This window comes from Scyliorhinus canicula, chromosome 15 (assembly GCF_902713615.1).
Source record: "Scyliorhinus canicula chromosome 15, sScyCan1.1, whole genome shotgun sequence".
Classification (NCBI taxonomy): Eukaryota; Metazoa; Chordata; class Chondrichthyes; order Carcharhiniformes; family Scyliorhinidae; genus Scyliorhinus; species Scyliorhinus canicula.
In genome coordinates, this window is record NC_052160.1 from 99,552,341 (window position 1) to 99,574,902 (window position 22,562).

Consider the following 22,562-nt stretch of genomic DNA (forward strand, 5'->3'; position numbering starts at 1 on the left):
TCGCCTCCTGCACTCCCGGCTCCTCTGCAACTCCAAATATTGCGAACCCCCAGCCCGGTTTGGCCCTGGATCCTACCACCCTCGACACCGTCCTTGCTACGCCCTTCCAAAATTCCCCCAGCGCTGGGCATGCCCAGAACATATGGGCATGGTTTGCTGGGCTCCCTGAGCACCTAATACACTTGTCCTCGTTCCCAAAGAACCGGCTCATCCTTGTCCTGGTCACATGAGCCCTATGCAGCACCTTAAACTGTATGAGGCTAAGCCTCGCACAAGAAGAGGAGTTTGCCCTTCCTGGGGTGTCCGCCCACGTCCCCGCCTCAATCTCCTCACCCAGCTCCTCCTCCCATTTACCCTTCAGCTCCTCCACCGAGGCCTCGTCTACCTCCTGCATCACCTGGTATGTTGCCGAGATCCTCAATCGAAATGCACTTTTGGACATTCATCGCTCAAACTTTTAGGAGATACCATTTCTCAACATGGTGCACAACACTGTACAGTTAAACATAAGTAATACTTCTCCTGATTTACTTTATCATCAGTCATAGTTCTGGAGAGTGACCAAATTCATTAGTATTTATATTCATTAAATGTCATTTGCTTTAAATTGAAGACTGATAGTTTCATTGAACTCCAACCATCAGACCATTCTGGGAGTAAGCAAAGAGTAACAACGTATACAACAATTATGATCAGCACCTGAATGATAAAATCATTGACTTCTTTGTTATGAACAACAAGCCCTTCCATTGGTGAGGCAGTGAAACGTGGTTCTGAGATTCAGATCAATTCTTCATCCACAATCTGGCAATTCTTGACATTCTCATAACAATCCAATGTGATTGGCAGGTTTGTAGACCTATTACAATCGCAGGTAGAGTTAATTTGGTGATATCACCATCTGATTGGTGGATTGTGAAGACATTGCTCTACATTGATTGGTCAATTTTGGGGGTTCTGCAGTGATTGGTCGAGATTGGAGGATACCCTCGAATGATTGGTCGGGTCCGTGGGCGTTTACTCTGAAGTGATTGGTCGAGGTTGGAGGATACCCTCCAATGATTGGTCGGGTCCGTGGGAGTTTACTCTGTAGTGATTGGCCGGCCGGAGCCGCGAGCCTGGCCCTCCGCTCGGGGATAAAGAGGGGGTTTCGGGTAAAGGGGCTGCGTGTCGCCGGGGGAGAGAAGCCGGGGGTGCCCCGATGGCGGAGGCATGGTCAGGAAGTGTTCCGCGTCGGAAGCGTATCCTCTGTAGGTGAGGAAGTTCCAAGACTTTCCTTCCAGCCAGAAAGAGAAATTAATACAAAACTTACAAAGACCTGTCGGCGCTTAAGTGACCGTTAAAACGCGCGCCAGGCTGGGCTCAGGGAAGCGTGCACGAGGAGGGTTCGCGTGCACGAGGAGGGGGGGAGGGTTCGCGTGCACGAGGAGGGGGGGAGGGTTCGCGTGCACGAGGAGGGGGGGAGGGTTCGCGTGCACGAGGAGGGGGGGAGGGTTCGCGTGCACGAGGAGGGGGGGAGGGTTCGCGTGCACGAGGAGGGGGGGAGGGTGCGCGTGCACGAGGAGGGGGGAGGGTTCGCGTGCACGAGGAGGGGGAAGGGTTCGCGTGCACGAGGAGGGGGAAGGGTTCGCGTGCACGAGGAGGGGGAGGGTTCGCGTGCACGAGGAGGGGGAGGGTTCGCGTGCACGAGGAGGGGGAGGGTTCGCGTGCACGAGGAGGGGGAGGGTTCGCGTGCACGAGGAGGGGGAGGGTTCGCGTGCACGAGGGGGGGGAGGGTTCGCGTGCACGAGGGGGGGAGGGTTCGCTTGGACGAGGGGGGGAGGGTTCGCTTGGACGAGGGGGGGAGGGTTCGCTTGGACGAGGGGGGGAGGGTTCGCTTGGACGAGGGGGGGGAGGGTTCGCTTGGACGAGGGGGGGGGGGAGGGTTCGCTTGGACGAGGGGGGGGGGGGAGGGTTCGCTTGGACGAGGGGGGGGGGAGGGTTCGCTTGGACGAGGGGGGGGGGAGGGTTCGCTTGGACGAGGGGGGGGAGGGTTCGCTTGGACGAGGGGGGTGGGAGGGTTCGCTTGGACGAGGGGGGTGGGAGGGTTCGCTTGGACGAGGGGGGGGGAGGGTTCGCTTGGACGAGGGGGGGGGGAGGGTTCGCTTGGACGAGGGGGGGGGAGGGTTCGCTTGGACGAGGGGGGGAGGGTTCGCTTGGACGAGGGGGGGGGAGGGTTCGCTTGGACGAGGGGGGGGGAGGGTTCGCTTGGACGAGGGGGGGGGGAGGGTTCGCTTGGACGAGGGGGGGGGGAGGGTTCGCTTGGACGAGGGGGGGGGGGAGGGTTCGCTTGGACGAGGGGGGGGGGGAGGGTTCGCTTGGACGAGGGGGGGGAGGGTTCGCTTGGACGAGGGGGGGGAGGGTTCGCTTGGACGAGGGGGGGGGAGGGTTCGCGTGCACGAGGAGGGGGGGAGGGTTCGCGTGCACGAGGAGGGGGGGAGGGTTCGCGTGCACGAGGAGGGGGGGAGGGTTCGCGTGCACGAGGAGGGGGGAGGGTTCGCGTGCACGAGGAGGGGGAAGGGTTCGCGTGCACGAGGAGGGGGAAGGGTTCGCGTGCACGAGGAGGGGGAGGGTTCGCGTGCACGAGGAGGGGGAGGGTTCGCGTGCACGAGGAGGGGGAGGGTTCGCGTGCACGAGGAGGGGGAGGGTTCGCGTGCACGAGGAGGGGGAGGGTTCGCGTGCACGAGGGGGGGAGGGTTCGCTTGGACGAGGGGGGGAGGGTTCGCTTGGACGAGGGGGGGGAGGGTTCGCTTGGACGAGGGGGGGGAGGGTTCGCTTGGACGAGGGGGGGGAGGGTTCGCTTGGACGAGGGGGGGGGAGGGTTCGCTTGGACGAGGGGGGGGGGAGGGTTCGCTTGGACGAGGGGGGGGGGAGGGTTCGCTTGGACGAGGGGGGGGGAGGGTTCGCTTGGACGAGGGGGGGGAGGGTTCGCTTGGACGAGGGGGGTGGGAGGGTTCGCTTGGACGAGGGGGGTGGGAGGGTTCGCTTGGACGAGGGGGGGGGAGGGTTCGCTTGGACGAGGGGGGGGGGAGGGTTCGCTTGGACGAGGGGGGGGGAGGGTTCGCTTGGACGAGGGGGGGAGGGTTCGCTTGGACGAGGGGGGGGGAGGGTTCGCTTGGACGAGGGGGGGGGGAGGGTTCGCTTGGACGAGGGGGGGGGGAGGGTTCGCTTGGACGAGGGGGGGGGAGGGTTCGCTTGGACGAGGGGGGGGAGGGTTCGCTTGGACGAGGGGGGGGAGGGTTCGCTTGGACGAGGGGGGGGGAGGGTTCGCTTGGACGAGGGGGGGGAGGGTTCGCTTGGACGAGGGGGGGGGAGGGTTCGCTTGGACGAGGGGGGGGGGAGGGTTCGCGTGCACGAGGGGGGGGGAGGGTTCGCGTGCACGAGGGGGGGGGGGGTTCGCGTGCACGAGGGGGAGGGGGGTTCGCGTGCACGAGTGGGGGAGGTGGTGCTGCTGCAGGGTGTCTCTCTCTGTCCCGTGTCGGTGCTGTGAATTCCACATGAGGTCCACACACAACATTTGATCGTCTGACGCCGCAGAAAGTTGTTTCTCACGTTGGAAGACTTTCCCCGGCTCTTTTGTGTTTCTCCATGTGGGGGAGGGATGAGTTTACCATACAGCTTCACACGATCTTTAGTCGGAGGGCAGACTCTGTTTTTAAAAATGATTTTTTTTGGTGCCGGGTGATTTGCGTTGCCGAGGCAAAGATGCACACTTGCTGGGGGATTTATTTCGTTTTGTACTAAAGTAGTTTGCTAACTCGCGCAGTGCTAACAAACAAACTCGGGCATAACACTTCAGAGGATCAGGTTCGCAGGAAAGCGCCCTCTGCCATGGTCCCTGAAATTTTCTTACCGAAGGTAATATGTGCAGATGCAGTAAAAATTGCATGTGTAGATGTAACTAATTTAACCTGCCTCTTGTTTGGTGATTTACTTTTTCTGCTTTTTTTTTTGTAAATGTCGTGCAGTAGCTATAATTGTTCTGGTTGAGCACTCTAGATTAGGTTTCCCCATGCATCCTTGTTATCAGAAATTATTTTCGAGACTTAATTTTTGTATTGCTTGGAAAATTGTGAATGAAGTTGATGTACACTGCACTTTTTGTGGACAAAGCGGCTAGAGTAAGGCCCATGCAATGGTTGTTTGAAGTGTTAAATGGTTAGTCAAGGAGGGTGATTTTTGCAATTGTAAATATTGTTTCCAAATAGCTGACATTTGAATGTACTTAGCAATGCCCATTTAACCTGGCAGAAGTTAAGAAAAATTCTGTTCAGTCGCCCTAGAAAAAGTAATTGGAAGAGTAGATGTCTCCTGCCCACACACAGACGAAGCCACAACCCAAGATTGCTGTTTGATAAAATTCACTTGTTGGAATGTATAGCTTGTGATTTGTCTACCACACAAAACTATTAATGTGGTATTAACATGTTCTTTAGCTTAATGGCAGTATCCTGTTAGTGGAAAATGCCAGTCCTGTGGCTGTTTGTTAGTTTCACCCGTTGCTCAGAATTTGAGATACCTTGCAAAGCTTTGCAGGGTAATGGTAGACCAGAAGTCTGTGGTGTAAACTGTCCATTTACTTCTCTGATGGAAGGGATTTGGGGTTAAGAATAGCTAATCTGTATTTCTACCTGGATGTATGGTTGAGATTTTTGTCATGCCATGGGGAAGAGAGCAGATTAAGCCATTTGAGATCCAGGTTAGAGTTTTCACTGCAAATCAATGAGTATCACAGACAGCAGTTCTGTCTGGTCAACAGAAGAGGCTGTTTTGGCCTTGTGAGCGATCACTGCTCAATACTGGAGTGAGGTGGTCTCCAGTTGAAGCGACGCATCTTCAGCCAAATAAAAGTTGCAGGAGATTTATCCTAGTGTGGCCAGGGGCTTTAAGAAGCATTGGAACAGGCGTTATTACTACTGGTTGACTTTTTCCTTTTTTTAAACAAGCCCTTAAATCTACAGAAGCATCAGGAGATGGTCACTCAAAAGTTGCTATTCTGTTAAACAGGAATATGGGAGCCTGCAGGAAGCAACTTCAAATGGTTTACTATAAGGACTGGAATTTTGTGGTGAGAGCAATGGGTGGGTATAAAAGGGGAACATTACCTTCTGTAGTTTTGCCGTGGGTGTGTAGTGAGAAGTGCTTTTAGTTTTTTTTGCAGTAAAAGTTTTAAATGTGTATTGTGCAGTGTCATGGCGAAGGTTTCAGACTTTTGGGAGCTTTGATACCAATGTTTTTATAGCTGCCACGTTAGCTGAGCCTTTTTCTACAACCAGTGCTAATTTTGGATATAACCTTAAGATATGTATTTAACGTGTGAAATTTAGCATAATGGGGATATGTGGCTTTGATAACCTTGGCGTACATAGGAATGCATTCTGTTATCTGATCTCTAAAGTATCATCTTCAACAAAATCCATAGCACGTAAAGGCCATTCAGCCTGTCCAACCCTCAATTTAGAACCCACATACATCCACTCCCTCTTCCTGCTGTTTGTGTACTATCTTGCTGGGATCTTGGGTTTGTAGCTGATAATCTCAATATTGATTTGTTTGTTTTACAGGAACTTTGTCTGTGGAGTTTGCAAATGGGGACATAGCTGCTATTACTCACACGATCTTTCTCTGCTGAAGTCGTCCCAGATCTGCAAACACTATTTAAATGGATTTTGTTTCTATGGAAGTGGTTGCAGGTTTGTATTTGGGCAGTTGTAGGAATTTGTAATATTACAAATGGTTTGTACATGTTAGAATTTGAATTTCTATAATGCTTATTGTATAATTGAAATACTTCAATATTGGAGGGTCAGCACCTCCTTCCGATTTAGTCACTTGATTTTTTTTGTAAAAACATAAAAAATTGGGGCAGGAGTAGACCATTCGGCCCTTCAAGCCTGATCTGCCATTCCAGCATGAACATGGCTGATCCTCAATGCCATACTCTGGAGCTCTCCCCATACCCTTGATGTCTTTGCAGTCTAGAAATCAATCTATTTCTTTCTTAAATGTATTTAGTGACTTGGCCTCCACAACCTTCAGTGGTAGAGAATTCCACATGTTCACCACCCTCTTGAGTCAAGACGGTTCTCCTCATCTTAGTCCTAAATGGTCAAAACACCCAGCCAGAGGAACCAACATCTCTACACCCAGTCTTTCCAGCCCTGTCAAACTTTTACACGTTTCAATGAGATCCCTTCTCATCCTTCTGAATTCCAGTGAATAATGATCTTTATTAGTGTCACAAGTAGGCTTGCATTAACACTACAATGAAGTTACTGTGAAAAGTCTCTAGTCGCCACACTCTGGCGCCTGTTCGGGTACACAGAGGGAGAATTCAGATGTCGAATTCACCTAACAGCATGTCTTTTGGGACTTGTGGGAAGAGATCGGAGCACTGGAGGAAACCATGCCGATACGTTGAGAACGTGCAGACTCTCCACACAGTGACCCAAGCCGGGAATCAAACCCGGGTCCCTGGTGCTGCGAAGCAACAGTGCTAACCACTGTGCTGCCCATACAGGTCCAGTTGACCCAATCCCATCTTGTACAGCGATACTGCCATCCCAGCAATCTTAGCTGATTCCCTGGCAAATATATCCTTAAATAAGGAGACTAAAATGGCACATGATACTCCAGGTGTGGCTTCACTAAGGCTCTGTATAGCTACAGCAAGACATCCTTGTTCCTGTACTCTGTCCTCTTGCTCTGTCCTCTTGCAATGAAGGCCAACATACCGTTTACCTTCCTAACTGTGCCTGCATACTTACTTTCAGAGGCTGGTCCCTTTCTATGTCAACATTTTCCAAACTTAACTATTTAAATAATACTCTGCCATTCTGTTATACTGCATCTGCCGTTATTTGCCCACTCAACTTGTCTAAAGCATCTTGACATCCTCAGGCACACTCATTTCCACCAAGTTTTGTGTTGCCAGCAAACTTGGAAATATTACTTTTGGCTCCCTCATTTAAATCCTTGTATATTATGAATAGCTGGGGTCCAAGGATGATCCTGCAGGATTCCACTAATCACTGCCTGCCACTTCAGAAAATATCTGTTTATTTGTCTGCTAACAAGTCTTTATTCGTGCCAATATATTGCCCCCAACCCTAGCTGCTTTAATTTTGTGCACTAACCTCTTGTGTGGGACTTTATCAAAGAGTTTCTGAAAATCAAAATACACCACATCTACTGGTTCACCCTCCTCCTATTTTACTAGTTATACCTCAAAGAAAACTCCAGTAGGTTTGTGAGACATTTCCCTTTCATAAATCCGTGTTGACTGTCTAATCCCAGTGATATTTGTGTTCGGCAATCACATCCTTTTTAATGGACTCTAGCATTTTCCCTACTACTTGCGTTAGGCTAAATAGCCTGCAAATTCCCTTTTTTAAATTTGCCACCCTCCAGTCTGCTGAGATTGTTCCAGAATCTACAGAATTTGGGAGTTTACAACCATCACTTCCTTGGCTGCCTAATTAGTATATTGATTTAGATTAGATTGTCAGGTCCTGGGGTTATCAGTTTTCAGTTGCAGTTCATTTCTCCAGCACTTTATTTTTAAGTAATACTAATTTCCTTCTATTCCTCCTTCCCTTGTCACTAGATCCTTGGTTCCCTAGCATTTCTGGGAAGTTATTTGTGCTTTTTTCTATGTAGATAGAGCTAAAGTGGTTGCTTAATTGCTCTGCTATAAATTCTCCTGATTTTAAAACGTTAAGGGACCCACGTTAGTCTTTTTTACTTCTAAAAGCAAACTGTAACAGCTTCTGTGTTACTTGCAAGTTTATTCTCAATTTTCCCATCGCTTGGTCCTCCTTTGAATTCCTTTGAACAGCTTCCAATGTTCAGCCTTGCAATTTATTTAAAAAAAAATAAAAAAAATTGAGAGCAATTTTTATATGACTCCTCTTTGGATCCAAAACTATCCTTAATTTCTTTCATTGGCCATGGTTGAGCTGATTTTCTTATTGTGTTTTTGTGCACAATACAAAAGATTTATAAATATTGCATTTGCTCCTTCAAATTAGCCATTGCCTAACCGTCATACCTCTTTATGAGGTTCCCCAATTTAAATTCAGCAACTCCCTACACCGTTGTGGTTTACTTTTGTAGGATCCTAGTTTCAGATTGGGCTTCACTTTCTATCCTTTATAGTTCAACAACTTCAGACTGTGCACTTTCTCCTTCATCTTGACCCTTTGTTTTAAACCAATATTTTTTTTTTGTCCCAAAGCCACCCCTATCACCGTAGGGCCGGCCACTTGTCACTTCATCTTTTGCTTTCACAGAGTGCTAAGCTCTGTCCTGCTATTAACATGTTCTGCTATCTTACCTTTTTATGCCACTATCAGCACCTTCTTTCGTCCTCAACACTGCCACGAACACTTTGTCTTGTGCCTTAAACATCTTTTTCCAATCTCTCAAAGCTCTGTTATCCCAGAGTTTCTACTTTGCCCCATCTGCTCCACCCTGACTCTCACTGTATAAAGTCCATTACATTTGTCCCTCCCCATGGTCTACAGCACAGAAAAGGGCCTTCAGCCTATAGCGTCTGCACTGGTCAAAACCAGCCACTTAACTATTCTACTCCCATTTTCCAACACTTGGCCTATAGCCTAGATTTAAATATTTCTTAAATGTTATGAGGGTCTCTGCTTCCGCCACCATTTCAGGCAGTGCGTTTCAGACTCCCACCACCCTTTTTTAAGTGGGGAAAAAAAACTTTCACTTGCCTAAACCTCCTGCCCCTTACCTTACACGTATGCCCCTGGTCATTGATTCCTTCAGAAGGGGCAAAGTTATTCTGTCTACTCTTGTCTGTGCCCTGCATAATTTTGTACAACTCAATCATGTCCTGTCTCAGATCCCCCCCCCCCCCCCCCAAAATCCCATGGGCTCTTTCTTTTCTAACAGTCTGCCATGTTGGATCTGATCAGAAAAGCCTTGAAGTCCCAATTAGACTACATCAAATACATTCCCTCATCTGCACACCTGGTCACCTGGTGAGACATAGCCTCCCCTTAACAAAAAAACATGGTGACTGTTCTTGATTAATCCCTGCCAATCCAAATGCAGATTAATTTTGTTTCTCAGAATTGCTTCTAATAGTTTCTCCACCATTGATTAGACTGGACTGTAGTTTCCTGGTTTATCCCTTCCTCTCTTCTTGACTGGTGATAATATAAGCTTGAAATATTAACTTTGTTTTTCTCTGGAGATGTTGCCAGATTACATTTCAGATTTCTAGCATCTGCAGTATTTTGATTTTATCCAAGTGCTATGACTGTTTTATAGATAAATGTGATGGGCATTGTGCCAGCAAAGGGTAAGGGAGAGAAAGTATTACAAGGGGACAGTCCCAAATGGACTGACTTTTTTGGCTTGTTTACCCACGTTGCGGAAACATTTGACAGTTTTTTGAAAGTAAATGACAAAGAACCAGTCGACCCAATAGCTACTCCAGAGCCCCCTTCCTATACCAGAATTCCTATTCAACATTAGGATATCCCTCTTGTCTTTGAAGAAAATATTGTAGTGTTTATAAATCCAACTTCAGTAATCTTTCTTGGTGCTATAGAGATGTCCTGTGAATGAAGTTGAAATTTGACCAACTGGTCTCCAATTGGTCCATTACTGTGATGGTCACATATAACTGCCCAGGATGTCCCTCTTATTGTTATTTTGCTGTCTTTTTGTGATTTCTGCTTTTAAACATGCTGCAGAGAACCGTTGCAAGTCTGTTGACAGGAATTAAGTTTGGAAGGTGCTAACTGTCGATAAGGGGACATGGGCAAGATCCCAATAAATTGGAAACCAGCCAAAATTCATCAAAAAAGTGACGAACTTGACTTTTGAGCATGTCATTCTAAGAGGGTGTTGTAGTGTACATGGCCTACAGAAAGTCAAGTCACCAAATGTTGCATAAATTTAAAGCAGTGGGTATTGTGGGTTGAAGTTTGGTTTTTAACCTTTGCAAGAGAACATTGTTTGCCGGGGAGCGTTGAAGTAGCTGTTCATGGGAAGAGGTACATTTTCCAGAGGCTGGATTTGATTGGGTGTTTAGGACCACATCACAGCATGAATTTGAGGAAAGCCTGAAACTTGGGAATTCCATTCGCCATCATGGATATGATTTCCCTTTTTATAGTTGATATCCCGTGTATTGGAATAGGCTGCTGGGGTTTAGTAATGCTAGTTGGTTAGACTGGTTCTTTGTCATTTACGTAGAGATCTTGGACTGCATACCTAAATGTTGCTTTTGTATGAGGTAGTATTAAAATACATTAATAAAAAATCTCATCCTAGATATCAACATATCCGACCCACTGCAGGATGGTTTGATGGAAACAGACGTGGTTCTGAACCTGCCCTTCAGCTGAGGGCTGGAGGATCATCCCAGAGTTACCATGATGTGGAGTATAGTGACCCTAGAGACAGCGCTCGAAATAGGCGTAGCTCTGCCCCTGCTATTCATCAAGTTCCAGGAAGATTTACCCAGCATTCCCATGCTGCAAGATGTACTGTTCGTTCAATGGCTGCAGAGAACACTTGGGGCTGGCATGGTTCTGAAACTGCAAGTTTCACTCAGTTGGGTAGGAATACTGAACGTTTTGGCATGCGGCTGGAGGAGGATGTCGAAGAGGATAAAGAGAATGAAACACCCGAAAGCTCAGATCGATGGGCCCTTGCTGCAGAATTTAAACCTCAACGATTTCGAGAGCATGGTAGGTAACATTGGCCTCGCACAAAAAGGAGGGTTATGAATTTCTTGTATGTTACCCTACAGTTTGAATGATGTGATTAAGTATAGGAAATAGCTGGTGCTCAGTGCTGCAGTAGTGGGGAGAAGGTGGATGAGAGATTTTTCTTCAGTTGGAAGGCAAGATCTCTTCAAATTATCTTCCCACATTATTTTGCTGTCTTTTTTGTGATTTCTGCTTTTAAGCATGCTGCAGAGAATCTTTGCAAGAATTAAGTTTGGAAGGTGCTAACTGTCGATAAGGGGACACTGGAGAGATCCCAATAAATTGGAAACCAGCCAAACTTCATCAAAAAAGCGACGAGCTTGACTTTTGAGCATGTCATTCTAAGAGGGTTGTTCTTAAAATACAGAAAAATGTGTCATTTGAAACATGGAAGTCTGGCAATATCTGGTCTGAGAAATATGAGGATACAGGGAAAGATCCCACAAAAGGTTAATAGCAGCTGCAAAGAGCAGGATTATAAAATGCAGATTATTTCTCAAGCAGGTTTAGCAAACACACACAGGATTCATGTATTAAGCTAAAACAAGGGCTCACACCTTCATTGAATGTAACTATCTTGGGAAGCATCTGGAAAAGTATGGATGAGAGTTTCAATTGAATTAAGTGACAAATGTTTAAAACAGACAGGTCTTTCAAGTCATAACCAAGTGAAATTTTAGCATACAGTTAAAAGCAAAGGTTTCACACCTTCATTGAAATTAACTCTTAGTAAATAGCTGGAAAGGATGGATGATGTTCCGTTGAATTTGGTGTCAATTCTAAGTGTGAAATTCTACTAACATCAAGTAAATTGGAGACAACCTGTCTGAGAAACATAATTTAAAGTCAAATCAAAGGCAAAGTTACGAGATGGGGACAATTGGAAAATTCAACTATTCAAATGACCGATAACACCTCTTCAAACCAAAGCATTTTTTGAATATCACAAAGGAACTTTGAACATCACAAAAGACAATGTAAATCAGATCTGAGAGGTGAGGTTATGCCCAAAATGAATACTTAGTTGTATTAAAATGTTTAGATCAAAGATACTTTTTAACAATCAAAGTGAAATAAGTTAATTGACAATAAGATAATAAAAACTTAGTAATTGTTAGAAAGAGAATATAAACCAAGGGAGCAGAACCAGAAGGGGAGGAGAACTCCAAGGGAGGAGAGAAGCATATTCAGTTTTCACAGCTCGGTCATGGGAAAGACAAGACGAGCAACCGAGCTTAAACAGCTATACATCTAAGGAAGACTAGAATTTAAACAGGAGTCCGAGTCAGCTAGCAGAGCCAGCTTTTATAGCTCAGTACATGGATCGACAAGACACAGCAACAGAGCTAACCAGCGAACACATCTCAAGAAGACCAGACTTTAAAGAAGATTGATTATCAAGGTGGGCCTGAAGGTCCCTTCAACCAACCAGCAGGATCCAGAAGCAAGATCTTTGTACCCTTTCTGTAAAGAAAGTGTTTTCAGCTTTTAAAAGAAAAAATATAATAATAAAATAACTTAATTTAACCTGAAAAAGTGGTTATCCCTGAAAGTCTACTTTACTTACTTAGCAATGCAGGACCCAGGATATCGATGCTACTAAGTGGTAAGTTGATAAAATCTTCGGTGAAGGTATGAGTTATACCGGGGGATAACGTGAAAATATAGTTTGACCTGAATAGCACCCACCGAAGCCTGCATCAGAGTCGGGGAGTGAGAATCCCTGTTCACCATTTAGAATGTCGGCCCTTTTTGGTATAGGGGGAATTCTAAGAATAGTGGTGAGATTTCAAAATCAGGGTGTTGTAGTGTACATGGCCTACAGAAAGTCAAGTCTCCAAATATTGCATAAATTTAAAGCAGTGGATATCGTGGGTTCAAGTTTGGTTTACAAGAGAACATTACGTTTGCCGGGGAGCGGTGTCTGTCTGCACCACTGCACGGAATGCTGTGCTGGAATCTGCATTGGGAGCTTCCTCTGCATAGGAAGCCTCCTTTTGTACGAGCATGTTGAATTGAACGAGGCTGTCATTATGTAATGCTTTCACAATTACCGGACATCTCAATATCACAGGTTCCTACAACCAGCAATGTGATAGAGATCAGAATGATCTCCGAAGAACAGAATGGGGATTACCTGCTTTTGATGTTCCCCCTAGCAAAACAGATGGGGCCACAGTTTAACATCTCACTAAAAGACTGCACCTCCTGCAGCACCAAGAGAGCACTGTACTAACACATAGCTTTACACTGAAACCAAAAAACTGCATGACACCATGGTGACTGATATCTCTTGCCGGTATCTTCACAATATATACAGACCATTTTTACAATACTCCTGTGATGTGGAGAGCTCTTGCCCAGCATCAGCAGTAAACTGGCGCTCCCCGTATAGAAGTGTTCAATCCTGGACACTGCAATTTCTCTGCCTACTGGGTAGAGGCCATTCCAAATTTGTTCTTTTTGACAAAATGCATGTTGTGCCTTGCATGGATTGGCAAATATGGGAGTGATCCGGAGTCCCAGATACAGCAGCCATGCAACAGGCTGTAGTAAGCTACACAATAGCTGAATGTGTTAAAGGCTGTCCATAGAAGTTATTTGGATCTCTCGGGAAGTGGCTTTTATTGGTATCTATTTTGTACAAGCTTTTTTGTATATTGGTACTCTACTTCCCAGTAAATAATTGGTATAAACAGCTGATTTCCCTTTCTTCGTTTCCCTCTTCTATTTTAGAAAAGTGAGGTTTACTATTCAAGGTGTCTAAAGTGAATCATTTTTTATAAATGTTTTTTATTGGGCTTTTCAAACATAGTATATTTACAGTTATACACCAAGAAGAGGGGAAAAAAAATACAAACAAGATTAAAAACAACGCTATATAATTAGTGAAATCGTTTCGGCAAAACGTTTAAAAACCAAGGTGTGGGGAGATAAAAATTGGGGAAGTGTCTATACATCAAGGTACTGGAGAGACAGTTGCATGAAGTGAATCATTTAATCGGTCTAAATTTGATATTAATTTGCAATACATGGCACAGTGATGTAATTCTAGTGTACTGGATGATATTGCATTTACCCACATTTTTGCTAACACTCACTAGATATATTTAAAATTCAAACACCAATATTTATTCAAAATCTAAAAGAAATGAGACTGGGGGGTGAGGGGATTTGAGTATCGATGTGTAGGAATCAACAGTTAGGATCACCTTAGGTGCAAACGGTATTTAAGTATAAAACAGTACTCTCTGTTCAGCTAATCTTGGTTGTATTCGTTTTCCAGGATTACAACATTGATTGCCAAGGTTTGCATTGACTATTGGTAAAATTACGATATCAAATCTAAACCTACAACTGTAGCTTTTTAGTGGGCACAGTTGCAGGCTAAGGTTTTAACTCTATTCAATCAAAATGGGGGTGAATTTCCATTAAGGTTATTCACCATCCAAAATTAAAGATTGCTGGATTGTTCAAAAACCCAACTAGTTCACTGATGCCTGCTACAGAAGGGAATCTACTGCCACCCAGTTAGGTCTGCGTCTGACTTCAGTTCTGCCTTGGTTGGTTGTGTATGCGCTCTGGCCACGTGGAGATGGGAAATAAATAGTGCATAGCCCCAAAACACAATTTGGAGTTTAAGTTCTGTAGGCTTTTTGTAGTGCCTAAACCAAAACTAGGATTCCTTTACCTGGGATAGGAGGTCTTTGGTTGCTTGCAATACTAGTATTTACCAGGCTGCCTATTTAATTAGGCTGACCTGCAACCTTGGAGCTTCACCAGGTATAAGTTCCCAATTAAAGTTAGAATGAAACTAATGTTAGACTTTATCTCCTTTGTCTCGCTGTTCAAATATTAACCTGTTGTACCAGAATTCCAGTAGCATCTATCTTCTCAAGTGACTAATTTCTAGAAAAGGTGTATCATTTTGTTTTTATAGATGGTACTAAATTAAGGATCGTTGGAGTCTGAAGTAATGACCAGAAAAATTTACAACCATATCAATCTGTGGCAATGGTGATTAGCAGGAAGTTTTTTGTGTTGGATAAAACACTTCTCTTGGTTGTGTCTCTAGCTCTTGCTCAACAGTGATTTAGAATTGCAGCACAGGACTGAACCGTACACCCATAAGGGTCCATGAATGAAAACTGGATGACCATGGTTATACATGCACTAGTTTTAATTCAAATTATTTTGAGTAAGGGCCTCGTGCATTCCTCTAGCTAAGGATAATACTGGTAAATTTACTGTTAATTGGACAAAATTAGGCTGGATAGACAAGGGTAGTACTGTTGGTCTCTGCCTCATGGCAAGATGTGCAGAAAATCTAACCTGTGGATGTGGCCCTAAAAACAACACTTGTATCATATTGGAGGAAGAGCCTCTTTGGAGAACGATCACTTCCAAAAGAGATGTGTACAAAAGGTTCAACATTAACAAAACTACCTGTATTCAGTTATTTGTCAGAATTACTGTTACAGAATTTAATATTAATTTTTGAAATCTAAATCTCGTGCATTCCTTGATTTGTTTACAATAATTTGTCAGGAACTATGAACCTCTTCCATTTGTCTAGAGTTTGCATGTGCATTATTTAATCTCAAGGTGTCCTACTGTTGCACATACTCTAAAATTAATCAGGGTGTTGTCTATTTGCATATTTCAGGTTGTGCATCAACATCTCAGGCAGCAGGTCCTCTCCATTGTATGCCTGGTTGTGTCAACAGCAAACCTCAAACTGAGAAACCAAAGAATCTGCCTTCAAGTCAATCTGTTGATCAGGTATAGATGACTCCACTTGCTTGTCACTGCAGTGTAATGTCTGACTCCTTCCCCACCACCATCCAAGTAAAATCATCTGTTTTTTTTAAAAAGGAGATTTTGGAGCATTGCAAAGTACAAATCTAGTTGGATTCTTGATTTTAATATAAAGGCAGTGCATCGATGGAGATCGAAGAATTATTATTTATTGTTTCTTCCAGGTAGCATCCTCAATTATTGAAAGGTCGTTGAACTATGACCTGTGCTTTTGATTTTGTTACCGGGCAGGGTAAGGAGGCAAGCCCTAGCTCCTCGATTGGAATGGGGATCAAATCTTTCGCTGTCCGTGGTATTCTAAATTTCATATTGGCCATCTACCCAACTGAGTTAACCAGTTCCCCGTAGGGACATTCCCCTTATTTAAAAAAGAAACTTGATTCACTGCCTTATTTCCTAACAAACTTACCTCATTGCAGCACATCTTGCAATAATTTCTTTCTTTCAGAAAAGAGAGGGAAACTTAAATCTTTCCTGGGTTTTTGGACAATTACTTTTTTTTTTGTGCTCTGTGGGGTGGTTTCTCTGCCAAGTACAAGTAAATGCTCTGATGATGATAATTGGGTAGATGCTATTGATTCATTGCTGATCAACTTTGACACCCTAGAGCTGTGATGCAAAGGAGTTCTAATCCGATATGAGAAAACACTGATGTACTAAATTTTCCTCTTTTTTTTTTTAACGTTTTTGGGGAAGTTGTCTAAAGACTCTGCCTTTGAAATGAGTAAAGATATAGTTTGTGGAATTTGCATGGAGAAGGTCTATGAAAAAACACCAGCAAGAGACCGTTGCTTTGCAATTCTTCCTGACTGCAACCATGCTTTCTGCGTGACCTGCATCAAGAAATGGCGAGAAAGCAAGGGGTTTACCAATAATGTAATCAAGTAAGTACATGTTGAATGAAACAATTCCAGTATTTGAGCCATTCGTAATCTCAGTATTCCAATTGTCTTGTATGACTGACTGTTAACTGTTGTAATGCCTAAATGTATAATTTTTTAAAAAAAATCTAGATTACCCAATTTTTTTCCAATTAAGGGGCAATTTAGTGTGGCCAATCCACCTACTCTGCACATTTTTAGTTTGTGGGGGTGAGACCTGCACAGGCACTGGGAGAATGTGCAAAATCCATGCGGACAGTGATCTGGAGCCGGGATCAAATTCGGGTCCTCAGCGCTGTGATGCAGTGCTAACCACTGCCACAGTGTCGCCCCAAGAATGTATAATCTTGAGTCGCTCATCAAATTTGTCTACTGAGTAGCTGAGCTGATAAAATCACTGGTCTGCTGCCGTGGTCTCAATTTTTTATATAATTAACTTCTGGTTGGGCAGAAATGGACTTGGTGCCATGCTAGCTTTGAATTAGCTTGGGAACAGTAGGAGGAGGACATTTAGCACCTTGACACTTCTGCCATTTAATGAGATCATGGCTTTTTTTTGGTCATCTAACCAGATGCCTATCTTTTGCTGTATCCCTTGGACCTATTGGTTAAAATTGGTCACTGGTCTGAATTTTAATTAACAATTGATCTAGTGCCAATTGTTGTTCATGAACAGCATTCCAAACTTTTACCATCCATTTGGAACTCTCTGCCTCAGTAGGCAGTAGATTAGATCACTGAATATTTTTAAGGTGGCGGTAAAATGGATTTTGTTGGGCAATCTGAGTTTGATGAGAATCTGGAATTCAAAACACAAACCGATCAGCCTTGATCATATGAGATGGCAGAGCAGACTCTTGGGGGGGGGGGGGGGGGGGGGGGGGGGGGGTGTAAATGGCTGCTTCTCCTATTTCATATGTTCATTATGTCTTGATTTTACTCCCTTTAATCTGGCTGTAATTTTTAGACTGCATCTGCAGTCCTGGACTCCTCAGCCAGCTGAAATAGTTGGTGTACCTGTCTGTTCCCATTTGATTTCCTAAATTTCAAATCTCATCACCTCTAAATTACAGGGAATGCAACTTGGGGGTTTATGTAATCATCTTTTAATTTAACCCATAAAACTTCTCTCTCTGTCCTTTTTAAGGCGCTCAAAGCTCCCTGTGCCATGGAACCATTTCCATGTATAATTTTTACCTACCCCCTTTGTTTAATCCTCCCGCGATGTAAAGACCATGGGTGGGATTCTTCCATACCTGGCGGGATGGAGTGGCATGAACCACTCCGGCATCAGGCTGCCCCAAAAACTGTACCTTCAGGGGCTAGGCTGGCACCAGTGGTTTGAGCCCCACCGGACGGCGTGGAAAGCCTTTGGCGCCGTGCTAACCAGGGCTGAAGGGACTCCGCCAGCCGGCACGGGTCCGCGCATGTGCGGGAGTGTCAGCGGCTGCCGACGTCATCCCTGTGCATGTGCGGGGCGGGGGGGGGTTCCACCTTTTGTGCCAGCCATCGCGGAGGCTGACACGGCAGGCACGTAGGAAAAGAGTGCCCCCAAGATACAGGCCTGCCTGCGGATCGGTGGGTTCCGATCGTGGACCAGGCCACCATGCGGTCAACCCCGGGGCCAAATCGACCCCAGAGCCTGCCCGCGCCGCCAGGTCCCGCTGGTAAGGGACCTAATCCAATTTACGCCGGCGGGACTTGCATAGAACGAGCAGGACTTCGGCCCATCGCGGGTCGAAGACTCGGCGGGGGGGGGGGGGGGGGGGGGGCGCAACGAGCGGCCGCCAACAGTTGCGGCGCGATTCCTGCTCCTGCCGAATCTCCGGGTTTGAGAAATCGGCAGCCGGTGGGGGTGGGATTCACACCACCCCCTGGCGATTCTCCTACCAGGCCGGGGGGGGGGGGGGGTTCGGAGAATCCGCCCCCTTATTCTATTACCACTTATCTTGATTTAATGATCTGTGTATTTGGACTTCAACTGTTTTGTGGCTTTTCACCATTTTAGAACCAGGTTGTACAAATTTTTCACATGCGGGGCCACACTTCAATTTTTTCCCCCCATACTCCTGGGACTGATGAACAAATTTCAGAAAGATGACATTAAACATGTTTTTAGCATATCTTGAGCAATAAATTGATAATAAGCAGCAGAGATAACTGACACTTTTTTTTGCTTCGGAGACTCACTCCCACACTTGCGTTTTTTGCTCGTGTTGCATGGGTCTGTGTTTAGACACTTTTTACTGCTGAGGAGGAATTCATGATGGCAAGACATAGAACATAGAACACTACAGCGCAGTACGGGCCCTTCGGCCCTCGATGTTGCGCCGACCTGTGAAACCTATCTGACCTACACTATTCCATTTTCATCCATATGTCTATCCAGTGACCACTTAAATGCCCTTAAAGTTGGCGAGTCTACTACTGTTGCAGGCAGGGCGTTCCACACCCCTACTACTCTCTGAGTAAAGAAACTGCCTCTGATATCTGTCCTATATCTATCACCCCTCAATTTAAAGCTATGTCCCCTCGTGTTGGTCATCACCATCCGAGGAAAAAGACTCTCACTGTCCACCCTATCTAACCCTCTGACTATCTTATGTCTCTATTAAGTCACCTCTCAACCTTCTCCTCTCTAACGAAAACAACCTCAATTCCCTGAGCCTTTCCTCGTAAGACCTTCCCTCCATACCAGGCAACATCCTAGTAAATCTCCTCTGAACCCTTTCCAAAGCTTCCACATCCTTCCTATAATGTGGTGACCAGAACTGCACGCAGTACTCCAGGTGCGGCCGCACCAGAGTTATGTACAGCTGCAGCATGACCATGTGGTTCCGAAACTCAATCCCCCTGCTTATAAAGGCTAGCACACCATATGCCTTCTTAACAGCCCTGTTAACCTGGGTGGCAACTTTCAGGGATTTATGTACCTGGATGCCGAGATCTCTCTGTTCATCTGCACTACCAAGGATCTTGCCATTAGCCCAGTACTCTGCATTCCTGTTACTCCTTCCAAAGTGAACCACCTCACACTTTTCCGCATTAAACTCCATCTGCCACCTCTCAGCCCAGCTCTGCAGCTTATCTATGTCCCTCTGTATCCTATAACATCCTTCAGCACTATCCACAACTCCACTGACCTTCGTGTCATCTGCAAATTTACTAACCCATCCTTCTACACCCTCTTCCAGGTCATTTATAAAAATGACAAACAGCAGTGGCCCCAAAACAGATCCTTGCGGTACACCACTAGTAACTGAACTCCAGGATGAATATTTGCCATCAACCACCACCCTCTGTCTTCTTTCAGCTAGCCAATTACTGATCCAAACCGCTAAATCACCTTCAATTCCATACTTCCTTATTTTCTGCAATAGCCTACCGTGGGGAACCTTATCAAACGCCTTACTGAAATCCATATACACTACATCAACAGCTTTACCCTGATCCACCTGTTTGGTCACCTTCTCAAAAAACTCAATAAGGTTTGTGAGGCATGACCTACCCTTCACAAAACCGAGTTGACTATCGCTAATCAACTTGTTCTTTTCAAGATGATTATAAACCCTATCTCTTGTAACCTTTTCCAACATTTTACCCACAACCGAAGTAAGGCTCACAGGTCTATAATTACCAGGGTTGTCTCTACTCCCCTTCTTGAACAAGGGGACAACATATGCTATCCTCCAGTCTTCCGGCACTATCCCTGTCGACAAAGACGACATAAAGATCAAGGACAAAGGCTCTGCAATCTCCTCCCTGGCTTCCCAGAGAATCCTAGGATAAATCCCATCTGGCCCAGGGGACTTATCTATTTTGACATTTTCCAAAATTGCTAACACCTCCTCCATTTGAACCTCAATTCCACCTAGCCTGGTCGACTGAACCTGAGTGTTCTCCTCGACAACATTGTCTTTCTCCAGTGTAAACACTGACGAAAAATATCCATTTAACGCTTCCCCTATCTCCTCTGATTCCACACACAACTTTCCACTACTATCCTTGATTGGCCCTAATCTTACTCGAGTCATTCTTTTGTTCCTGATATACCTATAGAAAGCCTTAGGGTTTCCTCCCTCTGTTCTGTGGGGAAACCTTGCCCTGCCTGAGCAAGTGGGGTGGGGGGAAACTAAGATGCTGTTTCTGAAACTACTATTCCTCATGACCTCCCTGACCCACTTCATGGTGAGAGAGAGCATGTAGCCAAAGTTGGGGAGAGGATGCACCATGGCTCCTATCAGCAGCAAATGTGGGCGAGAAGAGGTCTGTGTTTAGAAGAGCAGCTCCCCGCCAATCTTCCATTTTGAACTCTCCTGTGCTTTGAACAGTGAGTCCATGTGAACCTGATGTAGAGACATGGCTGGCTGGAATGTAGCCCACAAGCTGTATGTTGGACAGCACTGATTTCGAGAGTCTAATTGGATGACTTCATATTTGCTTACATAGAACATAGAACAGCACAGAACAGGCCCTTCGGCCCTCGATGTTGTGCCGAGCAATGATCACCCTACTTAAACCCACGTAACCCGTATACCCATAACCCAACAATCCCCCCCATTAACCTTACACTACGGGCAATTTAGCATGGCCAATCCACCTAACCCGCACATCTTTGGACTGTGGGAGGAAACCGGAGCACCCGGAGGAAACCCACGCACACACTGGGAGGACGTGCAGACTCCACACAGACGGTGACCCAGCCGGGAATCGAACCTGGGACCCTGGAGCTGTGAAGCATTGATGCTAACCACCATGCCACCATGAGGCCCCCGATTTGCTAATTTTAACATGGTCATTAATAAATGACTGTTTGTGGAGGACACACTCTCTGCATACCTGCTGTTGCAGTGCCTATTTAAGCACTTTTGTTGATGGCTCATGCAGCTGTCTGCATCATTGACGAGACAAACCAAACTCGCCCAGCTCACTGTCACTACTGAGGATTTGAAAGAAGGATGACGGACAAAAGGCAAACAACTGGCGCGCAACAAATGATGTCAGCAGTGGGAGAAATTACACCAGTTGGTAGATGGAGTGGATAACAAGTAGCCTGTGCAACTGCTGTTGGTGCCAGGAGTTGGTGTTAGCAAATACTGAGTTAAGCCTCCATAGAACTGTTGTGGAATATCAAAGTAACGGCACTCCGCTTAACTAAGTTAGGCAATCATCTCTGCTATGCAGGGAGGTGGCTCACCTCCTTTCTCATTCAAAGCCTAAATTTATTGTGGACACTCATTCAGCTGGCTACCTGTTTTAACATCTCTCCTCCTATGTCAGTTGCCTAGGCTTTCCAGCTGTGGCTCCTCATTAGTTCCCTTCTATGTTTCTCCCCTTCCCCTGGTCGCGCCTCCTATTTGTCAATTATCAGCTATTTGTATTATAAATTCTCCCCTATATTGTATCCCCCACCCTGCTTTTTGGAACAGGTCGGTGTTCTGACCCAGGTGGACACCCATAGATACTTGGCCTACTGACCAATCCAGGGATCCACCAGGTCTTCATCAGCTTCAAGTTCTTCCCTATACTGTCCTTGTAGCCATGCTGAGCCTGGGTGTATTTATATCACAAACATTTCCTCTTGTACTGTCCCTGCCTCTCTGGACAATTGGTGTGATGGTTGGGTATCTGGGCATACCAATTGTTGGCCAAGGTGGCCATTGTTTTACTGTTTGGAGATTACCAATCATTGGCAACAACAAATACACACTGATTATTAAATATCCGTGCTGGTGGCTGCTGTCGTGTTCTTCATTTCCCACCTGTTGCAATGCATTCTCCATTCTCCCAGCCTTTCTTCTGCCATGTAATGGAGTCCTCTGAATTTCCAGCTGTTTTGGTTGCTATGTTGACTTGTATCCTCCAGTGAATGGTGGCTTGCTGGCTCTGCTCCAACTACTTTGTGGTGTTTCTGAGGCCTCTGTTTTCAGAGTTCCCTGTCCTGTGTACTGTCTCACCAAGGACTAAACTCATCAGTGAGGACCTTTCCTGCCAAATGGACGTCTCTGATCAGAAACATGTCCATAATCTGCAGATGGAATGTGTGGTTATTATTACAGTCCAATCTTCCATACAG

At 45.7% G+C, this 22,562-nt stretch overlaps 1 protein-coding gene across 2 annotated transcripts in view; it reads left to right on the forward strand.

Annotated features, from left to right (window-relative positions):
- Positions 1-1,106: 1,106 nt before the first annotated feature.
- Positions 1,107-22,562, forward strand: part of LOC119978404 (probable E3 ubiquitin-protein ligase makorin-1) — a 41,045-nt gene continuing 19,589 nt past the window's right edge. Inside the window, exons 1-5 of one of the 2 annotated variants that reach the window (XM_038820028.1) lie at positions 1,107-1,254; positions 5,604-5,732; positions 10,348-10,766; positions 15,454-15,569; positions 16,302-16,489. In XM_038820028.1, coding sequence (XP_038675956.1) covers positions 1,202-1,254; positions 5,604-5,732; positions 10,348-10,766; positions 15,454-15,569; positions 16,302-16,489 — 905 coding nt within the window. In that variant the 5' untranslated portion in view covers positions 1,107-1,201. The remainder of the gene's footprint in view (positions 1,255-5,603; positions 5,733-10,347; positions 10,767-15,453; positions 15,570-16,301; positions 16,490-22,562) is intronic. The other variant, XM_038820029.1, reaches the window with a different exon arrangement.